The following is a 16,811-nucleotide window of genomic DNA, read 5'->3' on the forward strand; positions in this document are numbered from 1 at the left end:
TTTTGTCGACCATATTAAAAATGCACCTCTTCAAAGTTATATGGCTTCAAACATGACTGTACTTGGTTAATATACCATGATCAGTCCATTTACCTCTCGTACATTAAAAAAATATAGCATTTTTAGCTTATGCTCTATTACCCGGTTAAAAACGTGATTTAATATTTGTTCAAAACGCGAGAGTTTTAAATGCTATATGTTTTTAGTTGATCCGTCTGTTCATTTTCCTCCTTTATCATAAAAAAATGAATTACATACCTATGTCCAAAAACTACGGAACCACACACATCATTTAAATTAAGTTTCGTCCGGAAGCCATAACTTTTTTAAATTGCGTTTATGAAAGTATCTGCTCAGCTCTGACGAAGAACCTTTCGGGTACAGATGTCGTTCCCTACAAGTGACAGCCGTGAAAATTGATCATTGCCCGTGAACAAGAGGCTCGCCCCGACGATAAAATTACCTTATTAATTTTTGATATTTGATCTCGTAGCGCCAGATTTATTAAAAAGAAAGTTATTAACTAAAGCAAAAAATAAAAATATTATTTAGAAATCCTTATTTTAGCTATTTGTTTGAAAGTGAAAAGTTACGTACTTCCCTATTGCATAACACGCCTTGTTTTCGTCTAGACTAACGTGCTTAATTTCGCCGCTAGGGGCGCCATTGTAGTATGTCTTTCAAAATGTAAAATACATAAAAATTTTGGCGGTTTTAAGCTTTTTTATCGCGAATGTTCACTGCTTTGGCATTGTGGTCTCTATTTGATGATGACTATAATTAATATATTAATAATAAAATGATTAATATACTATTATTTTGATTAATATGATATGTAGGTAGTTCAATCAATGTTAGTGGACTTAAATCGACCGGGATATAAATCGTGAATACCTTTTGTATTGTTTACCCGTGAACAAGATGCATGTAACCAAGGCTCGGAACCGGTTTTTTCTTCATACAAAAAATACCGGTATTACATATTACGTTCTTTTTCGTTCTTTGGTTTATTATTTCATTTTTAATGGGACTATCTAATAATGCGAAGTTGTTACCTAAATACATGATCCAGTCCTACGTAAAGAGTACAAAATTCTTAAAAATATTGGGCTTTTTCGGGATTTAAAAATAAACCGGTTCCGAGCCCTGCATGTAACTGCGTCGAAATATCTCGGGAGCTTAAAAACAATATAAAAGATAATCACGGTTTACATCCCCGTCGACCTAAGTCTAGTAAAACTAACCGTGAATCTTTCAAACCTGTCAATTTTAGTGGTTTAAAAGTGCCAACCATGCAAAAATAAACAGGTTTAAAAAACGGCATATTTAGACATTAAAATACCTTAGTGTATATTAGAACGTATTGCTTTAAAAAAGATAACCATAGCAGAATTTTGGACCCGGGTATGTCCTTAAACTATGTCCACAAGAGAGGTATGGGCATTGTGAATGTCATCTCGTTCTGTGTGGGAGGACACAGCACAGCGGATGTCATTCCAGATCTAGAGCAGAGCCCACCTGGGGAAGTACCTCCACCTTACAGAAAATCGCAGCCAAATAACACTAGACCCTACTCATAGTGTTGTGTTCCTGCCGGTGAGTAAGGTTGCCAGAGCTCAACGAGGATGGGAGGGGGTTAGGGTCGGCAACGCGCATGAAACTCCTCTGGAGTTGCAGGCGTACATAGGCTACGGATACTGCTTACCATCAGGCAGGCCGTATGCTTGTTTGCCACCGACGTAGTATAAAAAAAAAAAAAAAAAAATTCGAGGTCTGATTTTCCGGACCTCACTCTACTGTGGCGCCAACTGGTGAGTACAAAAACGGTCGCCCTCATTGAACTGATCGAAACGGGGGGCCTAGCGAAGATGAAAATCATTGATAGAAAGCGCCAATTAAATCTTAAATAATGTATGGAAGTAGTCAAGTCACTTTTCGTGGCATTCGTATTATCCTGATACTTTTTTCTATTTGGCGTTTGTCGATGAAGGATTATCATCTTGAGAGCGACCCGAACCGAAAAAAATTTACTGTCACTGACATTTGTGTGTGTAAGAAAGAGACAACTTATTTTACTAACATTTAAACTTTTAAATACAGGAGTAAAGCATGTATTTTTATATTGTTGCAGGCGGCTCTCTCCCGCCGCAAGGAGTCGGCGGCGCCGCTGACGGGGGACAAAGACGGCGCTATATTCGGCTTCTCATACCCTCTCGCTCTGGTGCTGCGCCTGCGCGTACTACAGGTTAGTATTGCATTTTTAACTTTAACCAAGAATTAGTGTAAACAGTTTTCTCCCGAAATGGAATTTCATAGAAAAAGTACAGTTATTTCGTTAGGATCGCTAAGCTATTCTTGCCTTTTAAGACCTGTTGGGACAAAAAAAATAAAGAAATTTTTTTATGGTCCCAAATCATAAACATGTATTCCTTATTTATTAGTTAACCGACTTCCAAAAAAAACCATTTTTTTATTGTAAGTTATTTATTGTAAAATAGTCCAACAAAACACCATACTAGTTTGACGAATAAAATAGACATATGACAAAAAAAATCGGAAAATGAAAACTTGGGGTCAAAATTCTTTTCGTTGTCCTCTTTCTCGTCCCCAAAAAATGTGCCGGGGTGTAGCTTTTTGTATGAGATGAAATTTATTTTTTCATTTTTCTCATGTTAAATATAATCTACAGCTAGAAAGACATGCAATAGCACTCATTTTCATTTGTTTCATTTATTTGATATAAAACAAAAATACAAGCGTGACAGAGTGGTCAAAAATAAGATGACGAAAAGAATGTTGACCCTTTTCATTCAGGTTAGATAGAATCCATAAAAGTTTGATTTATTTGTCTATATTTGAAAACGATCCTCTATTCATAGCAAAGTTAGATCTCATATAAATATAAATCCATAAAATCTTTTGTTTGTCCAAAAATTAAATCTCTTTTCTAGCATAGAAAGGACCCGTCGTCCATATTTTATTTACAGAAAGGAATTTGGATAACAAAGGCGGCAATCTTGAGAAACGCCGTGAATTTAGTAAAGAAGTATATTTTGTGCGAAAGTAATAAAAAAAATCAAGATTATCCACTAAAAACTTGTATTTATATCGGAAATTAATACTTGTACTAGGGTCATTCTCCAGATTTGTGCCCGCGTCTAATCTCCGTCAAACCATATTAAATGTATCAAAAGTTTGACGTAGTTGAGACTGACTGTAGTCATATAATTTGAGAATTTTTAGTTAAAATAATGGTTCGATTGCTTCGATTGATTGGATTGGCATTTTGATACGGTGTTGTATCAAAATGACAATGAGTTAATTTCAGTTGTAAAATTATTCGCTAGATGTCGCTGTACCGTGCGTGAAAAATCCTGGTTCAAGATTTTAGTATTGTTCCAGGAAATATGACAGTTATTCCTTTATTCTATTTATTACTTTATTGTGTGGTGAATAAGAGTGCTTTTTGGACTTAATTACAGTAGGTAAAATAACGTTCTTTAGATTTTCCAGGAACGTCAACAAGGAAAATGCTTTGACTTTCGGACAACAGCTAAGACGTTTATCGTAAAGTGATCTCGAATTACACTACTTGCTTCTATCCCACATAATATCATCCTTATTTATTAAAGTTATGACTTATGGAACAATGAAAATGGGTAGTCAAGCATTTATACTCGTACCACAATCCATTGTAAACCATATCGCAGAGAGTTAGGACTCATTTTCCAATGATTACAATATCCTTTGATTTGTCTTATTTGAATAACTTTATGCAAAAGGGACCAAGAATCAAGACCCTGCTCTATACTAAATCAGCTTGTTTGCAATTTCTACCCAGTATTTTGAACTAGTAGGAATGGTAATGCGGAATTTATGCCTTATAGTTTATAAACGTAATGATGATTATTAAATGCTTGTAAAATATAATTTTCGTGAAAACGCTGACCAAGTGACTTTTGTAAAGTTAGGACTGTTGGGATGAACATATTATTGTGAGAACAGTTCAATTTGTAACTATGACTATTTGGAATTGCATGGGAACTTTTACCTGATTTTGTGTTATTACACCTGTGTGAGATTAAAGAAAATTATTGTTACGATCAATGTATGCCCAAATTTTAAGTACTATACAAATAGTCGGTGCAATCTAAGATCACATAGGTATATGACTGTTTTGTTTAACATTATACCTACCATCGGCTGATTTCTATCACCGCACCGCTTTTCGTCGACAGGGTGTTAATCCTCAAGCCCTTAACTTAATCGGTCGCGTAATGTGCGGTTTAAGAGGAATTTCCTCCCGCAGAAGCTCGGAAGCTCCGGCTGTGGGATGAGCTCCCTGCCGTGGTTTTTAAATGGTCGGTAACGCGCATGTAACATTTCTGGTTTTGCAGGCTAAGGAAAAAAATAAGTTATGATTAGACTTTTAAATACGTTAAGGCGTTAAGTGAAACTGTCTTAGCTTCATATATATAAGGGTCTGTAGCTGTCAAATATCTAATATTATAAAATCTCCAGCTAAGTAGACATTGTAGACAACCACTTTCTATAATCGAGCCGATGCATACGCTGCGTTTAGCGTCATATTGTACTGGTAAGGCAGCAACCATTTTATAGAACGTGACGCTGTAAGCAGCGTTCGGCGTCAACTAAAGACAAAGGCTTAAATAAATAAAAGCCTTTTATTACCCAACTATAAATGTTACAAATATATTATAGAGTTAACACATTTTTTTTTTAAATCTACAATACAAAAAAAGAAATTAAAACTAAGTTTCATTATGTGGGTTTGTCCATTTTTGGACGTAGGCTTAATGTCTGCTAAATGTGATACATGGCTAGCTTATGGGAAATGTGTAAAAGACATTTTCCATACAAAAGTTTTCACAGTTTTCATATTAAAATTTAGTATGAAAAGCCTGTGCATAATTATGTACATTGAACGTACCTTAAGTTCGTTCATCTCTGTAGCTAACTGATTAAGTATTCCAATTAAAATCATAAATACTCAGCGATGAGGACGTAGGTAGCTAAATATTCATCCCCACTGATCCGATTACGGTGTTTTCAGAGCATTTCCATATTCATTAGTTGTTGATGTCGACACTTATCTTGTGGAGCCATTTCTCTCCCGATTTGTTGACAGAGGATGCTTGTTTTGGTTTTTAACTGACATCAATATGGAGAATGTTCTCGATTCAATTGCTTTTATTTTATAAATGTCCCACGGTTTTTTGAATATCGGAAGAAAAGAACCTGTATTCGTAAAAGTATATTTGGTTTGAAAGAGTATATTTTCCAGTAGGGCTAAGATGGTCGGCTCTTTATCATTTGTCATCATGCCTATCACGTTCTAACTAATATGTAAGTGTGAAAGTGACAGGCATAGTGACAAGCCATGAAAATGGAAACATGCTGCCACTGCAGATAGTCTTATTGTTCGATAAATTGATAATGGAAATCTGGACACATTTAGGACATCTATTATTTTTGGCCTGCACACAGCTACGAAAATATATTTAAAAAAAAATTCTAAGTACTTTTTCGCAATAATCAGGACACGATACTTTATTTATTTGTTTATTTATTTATTGCAAAGGGAAACAAACAGCATATCATTACACATACAATACATTTTAACAAATTAAGTTAATACAACAGCCAGAACAGTTTCCACTTATAGGTAACACAATTATTGCTCTGAGAAAAACAACATGCACGTATTAAACAATTAACAAGGCAATTAAAAGCTAAAATGAAGATTATAAATAAGTTACTTAATTAATGATAACATTTAAGAAATATGAAGTTTATACAATTACTGATAAAATTTATGGACAATTTAATTAATTTCAAGAAAGAGAAAGACAAGCCCACAGCCACCCATGCTTTGAAGGAAGAATTTTGACGCTGCATCGGTCAAATGGGGTTAGCAACTGTCAAAGGTTTGCATAGATGGCGCCATCATAGCTTGCCCCTGTCTCTAGTTTTGTTCTATGAGATTTGGCTTAAAGTACTGGAATCCAGGTCACAAAATTCCAAAAAAAAAAACAAGAATTTGACACAATTCTAGGGATTGACAGGGCAAGCTATGATGGCGCCATCTGTTTAATACTTCGACCGGCCAACCCCACTCAGCCAAATTGTGCCAGTAAAGCTGTGGAGGCCATTTGCCTGACATGCAATTCCACACATAAGCCTTTTTAGTGTATTTTATGTGTTTTCCATTAAATTCAAATGTTGCGTTATTTTTCGAACATCATTTACGATTAATAGCTGATTGAGACTTGTTACCGCATAACTAATTCCATGTCTGCATATCGGTTAGCCTTTCCCCAACCGATACGCAAAATTGATCAATTAGTTATTTATTGACGATATGACCGCTGCAATCAAAAGCATACATGCTCTGGAATGTACAGGTTATGTGTGCGATAGGTAAGAGGGCTCGGAGGCCGAGAGGCAATCTCAAGATTGCAAATGATTTGACTGTATTAGGTTCTAAGTTACCTATAATACCTAAGCTTTGTGAGGCACCAAATAGAACACGAGGGTGTCATTTAACAGGCTTTTGAACTGCTTTAGAAATCCATGTTTGCATTCGTTATAGATGTTATACGTTATACGCTTAGAGCAAGAAAGGGATGGGTACTGTGAATGTCATGTCGCTTAGTGTGGTAGGGCAAAGCACAGCGGATGTCATTCCAGATCTAGAGCAGAGCCCAACTGCCGGTGAGTAAGGTTGCCACAGAAATTAACGAGGGTGCGGAGTGTTAGGGTTGGCAACGCGAATGTAACTCCTCTGGAGTTGCAGGCGTCGATAGGCTACGGAGTCTGCTTGTTGTGTTTCGGCCGGTGAGTAAGGTTGCCAGAGCTCAACGAGGGTGCGAAGTGTTGGGGTCGGCAACGCGCATGTACGCGCCATTTTACCGGGCACTACGTACTTAAAGATTATGGCGCCATCGCTCGAAACAATGCTGCTATACCTTTGGCTTTTGATCTATTAGATGGCGCCACTTTTTGATATTTAACAAATCAGTGAAATAATAAGGATCAAAGTCAAATGTCGTCTAAAAGTTTTAATTATGTGTCGGAAGATGGCAGTAAATTTACGTCGCTACAAAGTTTTCTTTGACAATACACCTCTATTTCAAATTCTCTTTGCTTCGTATGCATCTCGCTTGGACTCGCATATTAGTGCAAGCGAGATGTACAGAAAGTAATTTACGTAGACTTGAGCCGATATGTCAAAACTGGTGGTAGCTGTACTTGGATAGTCCTAAGACCAAGAGCAGCCGGCATCATTAGACAGAGCTCATGCAATGAAGTAAAACATGTGTTCTGAAAGTGACAGTTCTAAACCAATTATCGCAGAACTGGGCTGAATAACAGGACAAACTTACGGAGCCACATGGAACTTCACATCATCTTTGCCACAGATACGTTGCTTGTATAATAGACTGAATGAATTTGAATATCTCTTTGCAGGGGTCTAATTTCGTCAGTTGTGATACTTGAAACATCTATACTCATACCAAGTCACTGACAGTATCAAAACTGACATATACACTATTGGGAACGTAATTTACTTTCTATACATCTCGCTCGCACTTATATGCGAGTACAAGCGAGATGCATAGAAAGTAAGTTACGTTCTCGATAGCGTATATATCAGTTTTGACACTGTCAGAGATTCATGGTGCATCTCGCTCGTACGTTGCATATAAGTGCGAGCGAGATGTATAGAAAGTAAAATACGTTCTCGATAGTGTTTATATCAGTGCCCAACTTCTGGTAGCCACACTATCTAGTGTCAAGTTGCGGTATTGATAATTCCGCTACTCGATGACAGTGAATGAATAACCCCTTATTTCTCGCATAGAGAAATAACGACATCTATAGATATCGACTACGAAAATAATAAGTGTTTTGGTACCAAAACTGATGTATGGAGTGAGCACTCTATGTTACTTATTTCTCTATGCCAGAAATGAGAGTTATTCATTCACTATCTCTACTGACGAAACAGCCGCGATGACTCCTACTTTTTGCCAAAAACGTATATTTTAGCTTGCAAATGAAATACGCCGTAACAGCCAATGTTATTCCTTAAACTGAAACTTTGGTGTACGCTCAACAGGTTAACTTACGATAAAACTGACGATGTACCAGACTGTGGATATCAAATTCAATATTATTCAATTTTTTATATTGCGGCATTTAGTGGAGGATAATCTCAAGCCAACTTTCCAGGAACTTCTTACCCCGTATCCAAACTTGAACTAAGTTCCTTTGAGGATCAGCTAACTGGAAACTTTGGCCCTCTAGAACAGATTTCAAATTGTACTAAAGTTTGACCACTAGATTTGGCACGAGTAGAATAATGCGGGTTTGACTAAGAGAGGCTCAATGTCATACCCATAGTTGTATTTCCAATATAGTATTAATTGTTTGTACAAATATATAGTTGGTTGCATTAGTTTGTATAGGCCCAAAAAAATTAGAACTTCTTTCTAGTCCCGGTTAAAGTCGCTTAAAAATAACTCCAGTCAAATTGCAGTGCAGTCACCAGTATTTATCATTTTGAGATATCACTGGATGCAAAAAAATATATATAGCCTATATTGTGTCTTAATGCCAAATGTTCTGGAGGAGGCCTTTACCCTCAGTTAAGAGGGGTTCTCGCTTGACATTACTATTTATACTTTATTATTTTATTACTATTGTCATTTAAATTACTATCTGCATTTTATTGACTATTATTTTATTATTTCCTTGTAAATTTTGACTGATATTGAATTATCTTTGAAATTATATGACATGAAAATATTCAATTTAATTTAATGTATTAAAATGAATGAGTAATTAATACCTACTAAATAATTTATCGAATAATTGCATCATAGAATAGGAACATATAGAAATGTACTGTGACCTTTTACGAAGCATGTCTTTTTTGTGATTATAAATTTTGATTGATTGAATCAAAGACAATTTCGGGCTTCAAATTTGACAGGTAAACGAGATGGCACTTTACAGCTCCATACATTTTGCGGTAGCTCTGATTGTCAAAAGTTGACGTTTGACAATTCACTGACTGCAAAACATATGGTGCAGTTCAGCGCCATCTGTTTTCGATGTCAAACTAAGGGGCACGTTGTTTCTTAGACTTTGCCCCTCTATTACAATGAATTCTCTTTCCTAATGCTGGGCAATGGTGATGGCCGAGTGGATATGACGTCCGACTTTCAATCCGGAGGTCGCGGGTTCAAATCCTGGCGCGTACCAATGAGTTTTTCGGAACTTATGTACGAAATATCATTTGATATTCACCACTAGCTTTTCGGTGAAGGAAAACATCGTGCGGAAACTTGCATACATCTGCGAAGAAATTCAAAGGTATATGTGAAGTCCCAAATCCGCATTGGGCTAGCGTGGGGGCTATAGCGCGAGCCCTCTCACACATGAGAGGAGGCCTGTGCCCAGCAGTGGGACGTATATAGGCTGAATTATTAATTATTATAATGCTGGGCAAAGGCCTCTTCTGTCTTCCACCACCCATCACAGCTTGTGCATGCTCCTACCGGTTGCCATAAAATGAGTCCAGATCGTCTTACCATCTCGTTTTTGGCCTGACTGTTCATTTATAAATAAGATAAATATTATGGTACATAAATCGACCTAATCCAACAGTAAGCTCAATAAGAGTGAGGCCACACTGGTGAGGCCACCGTGTTTCGTCGCTAGCGTCGTCGCAGCGTCAACGCTGCGTCGTTTTACATATTTTATGACATGCCACATTGATTCGTTACGATGACGCGACGCAAACGCAACTTACCAGTGTGGCCTCACTTTAAGGCTGGTGAAATGGAAACTAGACGATAAATATAATAAATGGATATCAGACAGCGCCTCCATAATCGTAAAACATTATTTTCATCATTTTCAATTGTTTCAGATCGTATGTGGAATATCAGCCATGGTGATGGGTAGCGTGGCCTTCATAGAAGAGAGGCAGAAATTCAACATGGGTCTCGGCATACCTGCTGGAGGGATCAGCGTTTTAGCAGCTGGTAATACTGCTTATGACCTGTCTGTCTCATTATCATACATAGCACTCGAGGGCATTTTGTTGCTGTCCTAAAGCGGGCCTTCACAAGCTCGCGCCACGCCTATCTTCAGCTCGCCTTCTGGCCTCGCTCCAGATCAACCCGGCCGCTCGCTCTCTTAGGTTTGGACGGACCGTTGCCAACGAGACAGTGCCCGGCACACCAAGAGTATACAGGGCGGCCAGAGCCACGGCTTCCGTCCGGCGGTTTCCAAACGAAAGCTCTGGTAGCGGTATTCGTTTCCCCTCTTCGAATAGTATGTTCTATTCATCTCCATTTCCATTAAGCGATTTCTTCGTTAATTGGTGTTTCCATGTACTTCATAGGTCTTCATTTCGAATGGTTTGGCCAGAAAACGCGGGCATGCCAGTTAGTAAAGTTTGCAAATAAGTCAATATTTTCGAGTTGTCAGAATATGGTATTTGTACTTAGTCTTAGTAATCCTGATATTTAATCATAATGACGCATGATTTTAATTTATATCTCTTGCGTCGAATGATGTTGTATCATCGATTTAAAATTCCACTTTAATAATGGCAAAATATCCATTTAATAATAGTATTTAAAATCGATGTGTCTGTTTCCTATGACAGTTCTTTCAAGTCTCTTTTGGTCGGATTTCATTTAAAAAAGTTTAGGAGATTTCTTTAAAGTTATAAGCCTAGTAAATTAATGTACTTCTTCTAAAAATGGTAACATATATTTACATGACAGGTACATCATATTAAATAATTTTTTATAGGAACCATCATTCGACGTCAGAGGAAGAACAAAGAAAAATCATGCGTCACCATAATTAAATACCGTGTTACAAACACTAAGTAAAAATACCTTATTCTGACAGCTCGATAACTTATTGATTTATTTGCAAACGATACTAACTAACTAACGTGCCCGCAAAATGCCCCCTCAAGTGCGATGTACGCTCATTATGGCTGCAGAAAGTGTGGACCACCCGTTCTGTGAAGACCAGCTTACTTATATTTTATTCCTTATCTAAAAATACCCACTCTATATAAATCGTCTGCTAGAGTTTAGTCAGTAATTTGTGTCACAAGCTAAGCTTTAAAATTCTCGGTATGGCAATAATTCTGCTCATCAAAAAGCTGTAACTCTCAACCTGTCATTTCATTTCGAAGATTTGAAATTACTGCATATTTTTAAATCTATACGCTGGCCTTCGATTTTCATTTTATTTTTATGCTCGTCCATGTGGAGCGGTGCCGAAACTCTTGCCGAGCGTTACATTTATGCATTTACTTCATCATTTTACGTATGCTATAAATTAACTTCTTAAACTAACTTCCGTGAATACATTGACCTATCTCATTGCCTCTTCATAACGTAATATTTAACATTGTATGGGATGCACACTTCATTATATCTACAAAGGCCTTTGTAAAGTCAAATAACCTCTGCACACGTGCCACAAGCACAAAGTATCACAATTCGGCACACTCCTTATTACATTACCTGCTCACAAGATATGCTTTGTTACCCGCGACACTTAGAGGAGAAAGAGTATGGTGATAAGCGGAGCGGGAAGGGTTTAAAAGCGGGCGGAGAGTTGAATTAGAACCCCCACTGTGCCAGATGATTAGCAGAAAGAAAGAGTATGATAAAAGGTGAGACGACAATACACAAGTAAAACCAATTGGAGAATCACACATAAGTTTGTAGGTTGTAAACTAACCGCGTCCTATTTTAATCTATGTCAACAATATTTTGTTAACGGAAAAGTTAAAATTGTACTCGGTTCAATTTATCTTTCCGATGCAATATTATTTGATGCTTCCATAGCCCATTACGGACGGAAAAGCATTTTTGCGAAAATATCCTATTAAAATAAAAAGTTTTTGTTCAGATAAATTAACTTAAATCCTGTTTCCAGCTGTGTCCATCCACACATCGCGAGGTTGGGCTGTGACAAGCGGAGCGACAGCGGGCGCAGGCGTGGCGAGCGTGTTATGGGCGGGTGCGGCATGTCTTCTGATTGCACTGGTAGTGCAGTGCTGCAGGACGATAATGGGACCACCTGGGTTAGAACATGGGTGAGAGAAAAATATATACTTATTTATGTCTACAGGTCTGATACTTGGGTATGTCTTAAACGCTCTCATGAATCTTGATTTATATTTACTGATTTTCTTTGCATCCTACAGAGATGCATATGACGAGGAATCCCGTCCATCTCCCCGTGACCTGGTCGTCATAGCGTGCGTGCAAATCGCTCTCGCTTGTGCTACGCTCCTGAGCGCGGCCGTGTGCGCGCGGATTGACTGCGCATGACGCGAACCTCCGCGGGCACTCGCACGCCGCCGCGTGTCCGCGCCCGCAAATCCCGCGCCTACCCCTCCTAGGGATAAGGGAGGAAGGGTAGCTTGGTTGATATAAAGTGTGACCTGTGCTAAGAAGCCATGGGCATAATACATATTCATAAACGTTAAAAGTGTGACTCAAATGGTGTTGATAATAGTGAAAATTACTAAGATAGAATGTATACGTTTGAATGATGCGGTGGATTGTATTATAGTACAATTAAATTTTGTGGTAGTAAGGCTATATATATTTGTAATTTACTATTAAAGTCTTTTAGTAGTTTTTATTAAGATTTAATTTCTAGATGTATAGATCTTATTTTATCTTATCTTATATATATACATATATATATACTGTTGCTCTGGGACAGAGTCATAATTTCATATTGTAGTATGTACGCTGAGTGCGGATCCTGTTTAACGTCTAATTTGTGTTGTATGTGTTTATTTTATAATATGGTAGCCAAATTATGATGTTAAATAAATGTATTTTCTTTCTTAGTATCACATCACAAATTATTTCATTTTATACACTGTTAATTCATAAGTCTCATAATACCAAGTTCCAACAGTATTGTATACAACGCTCCCGCTCCCGCTTCCTCCTACGCTCGCACTGCGTCCCTGCCCGATTAAAGGCAGATACAAGCAGATATAAACTGACATGCTTTTACAGAGTTATGAAAGGAACTCCCACAACGCAGACAGGCGGAAATCCGGCTAGAGCCAAACATTGTATTATGTTGTGTTGGGAAAACTTATAGGATTTATTGAATTATAACTTGGAGTAGGGTTTTTATTGGATTATTGGGCGTTTTTATGATTGCTAAAAGAATATTTTGCCTATGAAGCCGATGGTCCCAGGTTCCAATCCTGGTAAGAGCATTTATTTGTGTGATGAACACAGATATGTGTTCTTGAGTTATGGGTGTTTTCTATGAATTTAAGTATTTATATAATCTGTGTCTGAGTACCCACAACCCTTCGTCGCCTAGTACCCATAGTGCAAGTTTCGCTTAGTTTGAGGCTAGGTCGATTTGTGTGAGATAGTCCCCAATTTTTTATTTATTTATTGAAAGGAAATAGCTCGAAAACAAGTAGTTATAGAAAAAAAAAGATGGCTACATAATTATTTTCCATTGTATACATTATACAATGTATTTTGACAGCTATGGTGGACTCGTTAACAATATAAGGACAGTCACGCTTCGCGATTGCTGAGCCATTTAGGGTCCTAGCTAAATTGGTTGTTCAATACGTACGCTATAAAATTTCCAATTTAGGTAGAACCCTAAATGGCGCAGCAATCACGGAGCATTTTTTTTATACTACGTAGGTGGCAAACAAGCATACGGCCCGCCTGATGGTAAGCAGTTTCCGTAGCCTATGTACGCCTGCAACTCTAGAGGAGTTACATGCGCGTTGCCGACCCTAAACCCTCCCCCCCTCGTTGAGCGTGATATGAATACACTTTATCTATTAATTATAACCAATATTTTCTAAGCTATTTTTAAATTGCACCCATATAAATACCGGCGCACTTGGTAATTTAACTATTTACTGTTTATGTAAATATTTTTTTCTCTATCATTTTTAATGGTAGACAAAAAAAAATGGGGCTCATTTGTCGATATAATTAATGTATGTGTATGTCACTTTATTGCACATAAACAGGTTAACATAAAACAGACAAAACAAAACAAAAAATCCCTAAAAGGGATCTCTTCCAGCTAACCTTTGAGAAAATGCGAAAGGATCAAACACTAACAGGTGAAAGACAAATCAATTTAACCGTAGCAATATGAGATTTTTTTTATCGTACTATACGTAGTTAATGAACATCTTACGGTACAGCATAGCTTCCTAAACACATTGTATACTTATGTTTACTTATAAATTTACTATTTTACAAATATTGATGTACCTAGTTCAAAACTACAAAATTGTAAATAACTTTGTAATATTGACACCTAATTTAAGATGTAGGTACCTAACTATAAATTATTAATATTATCATCTAGAAATAATAATTTAAATATAGCAAATAGAGCAAAAGATTCAATAGTCAGTACTTATTAAATTCTCCATCACTATAGGGTCCATTTTGTAAAGGATTGTAAGTTTTAGCAAAAACTCTCATAATAGAATATTCTCTTTAATTTATTAGTCAACGATTTCCGCTTGCATTGTAAGTTCTAATTATGCGTGCTTTGGACTCGGGACACGAATATACGTTTATTTAGTCACCTGTAATAATTTACTGGCTGAATATATAGGTCATTCAAAGCAACTTTCATTATCGGACCAAACCAGAAATCGCGAAAATAATTTTTCGGAATTTCTGAGTTGGTCCCACAGTAAAAGTTGCTCGGTATGTCCTATATATTCAGCCAGTAAATTATTGCAGGTGACTAAATAAAAACTCAGTATAGCTATCCATGCCGAGGCAACGGTGACCCTGGCTAATTACGAGCGTGAGCTCTGAGGGCCTACCGCGAACCACGTTCGACGCGTTGCCTCCCTATCACACTACAGGGAGGCAACGCGTCGAACGTTGTTCGCGGTAGGCCCTCTGATATGGCTTGCAAATCGGAACTTACTTTTAAAACTGTATTGTATGTGGGGCAGTAGAGGTGACCAGAACTATTATAAGTGTAATTATAAGAGGGTTCCGATCCGGATTTACGCATATGACGTTTCGCACCGACGTCAGTGAGATGAGCGTTTTCAAATTTCTTTGCGCTCGTTTTAACACGAGAAAAGTGATGTTTATTATTCAAGTTTACCTTAAGAGGCTCGATATGAGACATGATACTCCTCTAACCTATTTACAGTTATAGAGGATTTTCTATGAGCAAATGAATAAGTATATTAATAAACATCATTTAAGTAATCGTGAAATAGTGACCCGATGCAAACAGTGTGCATGTGTCTTAGATACTATTTTGATATTTTGATTAGCATACATGACACTCGAGGGGGCATTTTGTGGGCACTTCGGTTAGTAACGTTTGCGAATAGATCAATTAATTTTCGAGTTGTCAGAATAAGGTGTTTGTAACGGTATTTAATCATAATGACGCATGATTTTTAATAATTTGTTATATCTCTCGCGTCGAATGATGATTCCTATGACAGTTCCTTCAAGTCTCCTGTGGTTGAGATTAATGAAAGGAAATAGGAAATGTGTTTTTACCGTATTTTTATATCTTAAAAGTTACATGCCAAGTAAATTAACGTACAAACTTCTAAAAATCACTACATGTGAATGCTCACTTGACAGCTACTTCGTATAAAAATGAACTGTCATGAGAGATACATTTAACAAGTTAAAGTCATACGTCATTATGATTAAATAGGTACAGTCAGCGTCAAATACTTTGTAGCAGTCAAAGTGGCCAAATAGTTCGGTACACCATACTAAATATATGGTGTACCGAACTATTTGGCTACTTTGGTTGCTACAAAGTATTTGACGCTGACTGTACCAAGTAAAAAATACTAAGTACAAATACCTTATTCGGACAACTAGAAAATTTATTAATGTATTTGCACACGTTACTAACTGACGTGCCCACAAAATTCCCCCTGGAGTGCGATGTAGTTAATTTGATTAGCGAAAAAAAATCTGTATAGCTACTGGTATAACAAGTTTGAGCATCGAAAATTACGAGACAGATAAATGTTACATACATGATCTTTCCAAGTATCATAATTTAATCATGACTTTTAAAAATGAGAGCGTATATTCGATTGTATGGGGGCGGTTTTTTTGGCGGCGGATTCGTGTAAACGAATTACGATTGCCAACTTACGAGTTGTATTATTTATTGGAATATAATATTAGGTATTGATATTTTTATCAGTTATATGCAGACTTCATTAGAATATCTCCTATCATGCAAATATATTATGTATGATTTTTTCATAAATATAAAGAAGAAACGCCTTCTACATAGATTTTAGTACATTGAGACGCCTGTTGACATCTCTATTGCACTCGCATTATTATATTGCTGTCCAGTTCGCACAGTGGCATCATGGGCGGGACAGCAATATAATTAGGTATGCACGTGCAATAGAGATAGCAACAGGCAAGTCAATGTACGAAAATATATGTGAAAGCGTCTCTGCTTTATCATCAATACATATTAAGTACTGAGTGTAAATAGACTTTGTTCCTGGTACGGGAATTTATATGCGTGCTAAGTGTTTTTAGCTTTATAATTATGTCAACTTATTTAATTTAGTAAAATTAGTTAAATTATTATATTTTAATAGGAACCTGTACATTTAAAATATAAAATTCGGGATAGTTTCTAGTTACTACCTTGTAACTTATATTTTTGTAAATAAATAGATCAATCTGGTGTATTTTTTT

General features: G+C 36.8%; 1 protein-coding gene across 2 annotated transcripts in view; it reads left to right on the forward strand.

Annotated features, from left to right (window-relative positions):
* LOC133520838 (uncharacterized) overlaps positions 1 to 12,674 on the forward strand; it is a 96,807-nt gene extending 84,133 nt beyond the window's left edge. For both annotated transcript variants that reach the window (XM_061855523.1, XM_061855524.1), the window contains 4 exons: positions 2,132 to 2,245; positions 9,962 to 10,076; positions 12,004 to 12,163; positions 12,275 to 12,674. In XM_061855523.1, coding sequence (XP_061711507.1) covers positions 2,132 to 2,245; positions 9,962 to 10,076; positions 12,004 to 12,163; positions 12,275 to 12,401 — 516 coding nt within the window. In that variant the 3' untranslated portion in view covers positions 12,402 to 12,674. The remainder of the gene's footprint in view (positions 1 to 2,131; positions 2,246 to 9,961; positions 10,077 to 12,003; positions 12,164 to 12,274) is intronic.
* Positions 12,675 to 16,811: the final 4,137 nt, after the last annotated feature.

The sequence above is a fragment of the Cydia pomonella genome, chromosome 8 (genome assembly GCF_033807575.1).
Source record: "Cydia pomonella isolate Wapato2018A chromosome 8, ilCydPomo1, whole genome shotgun sequence".
NCBI classification, from domain to species: Eukaryota; Metazoa; Arthropoda; class Insecta; order Lepidoptera; family Tortricidae; genus Cydia; species Cydia pomonella.